Genomic DNA, 1,365 nt, shown 5'->3' on the forward strand with positions numbered 1-1,365 from the left:
CGCGGCACCACCGACCCTTCGAATCCGTGTTTCGAGACGAATTCCCGTTGCCCAACTCTGGGGCCTGGCTTTGCTCCACTCTGCTCGTGAGCATCGCGCGGGCCGGTGCCTGCCGAACTGTCTGCGCAACCCTTCTTGCAGGGCGCGCCGCGTATCTGATTATGGGGCTGCGGGTGGTCGCCGGGAAAGGAACTCGTGACGGCGTAGGTTTTGGTGAAACCCTTCCCTCAACAGGCTTTGAATCCGCGCCCTCTTCTCACTTAGCCGAGCCCCTGATTCCGTGATTCCGGCTGCCCATTGGCTGCTAACCTCCTAAATCCGAAACGCCTAGTCCTGGAGTTCCTGAAACCGCCTGCCGGCAGCACGCCGACTCTTCCAGGGAGGACCCGGCGCTCCACATCATTTTTGCGATGCACCCATTCTTCATCTGCACGCGCAGCTTCGCCCTTCGTCAAAGTGAATGCTGCCAGTTCCATTTTCACACCCGTGCAGCGAAGCCCAATTTGCGCCCGAGGCCTCTTGCTGGGCATGTTCCCCCCTCCAAAATGCGGTGGGAACGGAGACGTTAAAACGCACGGCCTAGACATATTCCGCCGCGTCCAGGGCCGAATTTGGAGCAAAAAAAAAGCCGGAAACCCAGGGCGTTCCCTCTCTTCGACCGGCACCTGGCCTCCCTTTTCGCGGGGCGCCGAACTCTGGCGCCGCAACGGGGAGGCTCACGACCTTGCCCGGGACACACCTACACGTCGGAAACTTTCTTTTTTTAGCGCCCATAGGTTGCAAGCAACGCCGGTTCCGGAGCTTGGGCGCTGCACTAGCAGTCTTGCCTCGCCGGGGTGAAGCTCCGGCCGGAAGCACACACCTAGCCCCCCTTGTGCGCCTGAAAAAAAAATTATAAAGGGAAAAACAGCAACAACACCGAGTTCCTGCGTTAAAAAAAATAGCCCCGCGCTGGCCCCGCGAGGCGCTCTCCCCCCACAGCAACCTTCCAGAGAGTTTCCGGCAAACGCAGCTGCCGCAAATGGTGCGCGGCACTGCCGGCTCCCCTTTTCCCATATTTGCTGAACCTTTACACCCGGCGGGAGAACATCCCAGAAAATAAACGTGCTCAATGGATTACCAGTATTTCTTTATATCTACAAAACAACAACAAAATTCTTCACGCTATCACTCCTGCCCCTACAACACAAAACAAAAAAAAATATCAGAGCCGTATTAGGAAGGAAACAGGTAAGCCAATCCTTAAAGAATGCCTCTCGTCTTGGCATAAGCGGTTCTTCCATCCTTACCCTACCCCCACTCCCTCCCTAGAGAAATTTACAACAAACGGCCAATGAGTTAGTCAACAAGGCCAACGACAACACT

General features: G+C 56.0%; 2 protein-coding genes across 2 annotated transcripts in view; both read right to left on the reverse strand.

Annotated features, from left to right (window-relative positions):
- The window catches only part of TraAM80_00073 (uncharacterized protein), a gene marked incomplete at both ends in the record, with an annotated part of 366 nt that extends 272 nt beyond the window's left edge, over window positions 1–94 (reverse strand). The window contains one exon of the mRNA XM_029377168.1: window positions 1–94. This exon is cut by the window's left edge and continues 272 nt beyond it. Coding sequence (XP_029243058.1) covers window positions 1–94 — 94 coding nt within the window.
- Window positions 95–260: 166 nt separating this feature from the next.
- TraAM80_00074 (uncharacterized protein) lies at window positions 261–587 on the reverse strand (the record flags this gene model as incomplete). Its single annotated transcript, XM_029377169.1, has 1 exon — window positions 261–587. The coding sequence occupies one exon, from the start codon at window positions 585–587 to the stop codon at window positions 261–263; it is 327 nt and encodes a 108-aa protein (XP_029243059.1).
- Between the last annotated feature and the right edge of the window lie 778 nt (window positions 588–1,365).

Source organism: Trypanosoma rangeli, assembly GCF_003719475.1.
Source record: "Trypanosoma rangeli strain AM80 chromosome Unknown Tra_15.4_contig_00001, whole genome shotgun sequence".
Taxonomy (NCBI): domain Eukaryota; phylum Euglenozoa; class Kinetoplastea; order Trypanosomatida; family Trypanosomatidae; genus Trypanosoma; species Trypanosoma rangeli.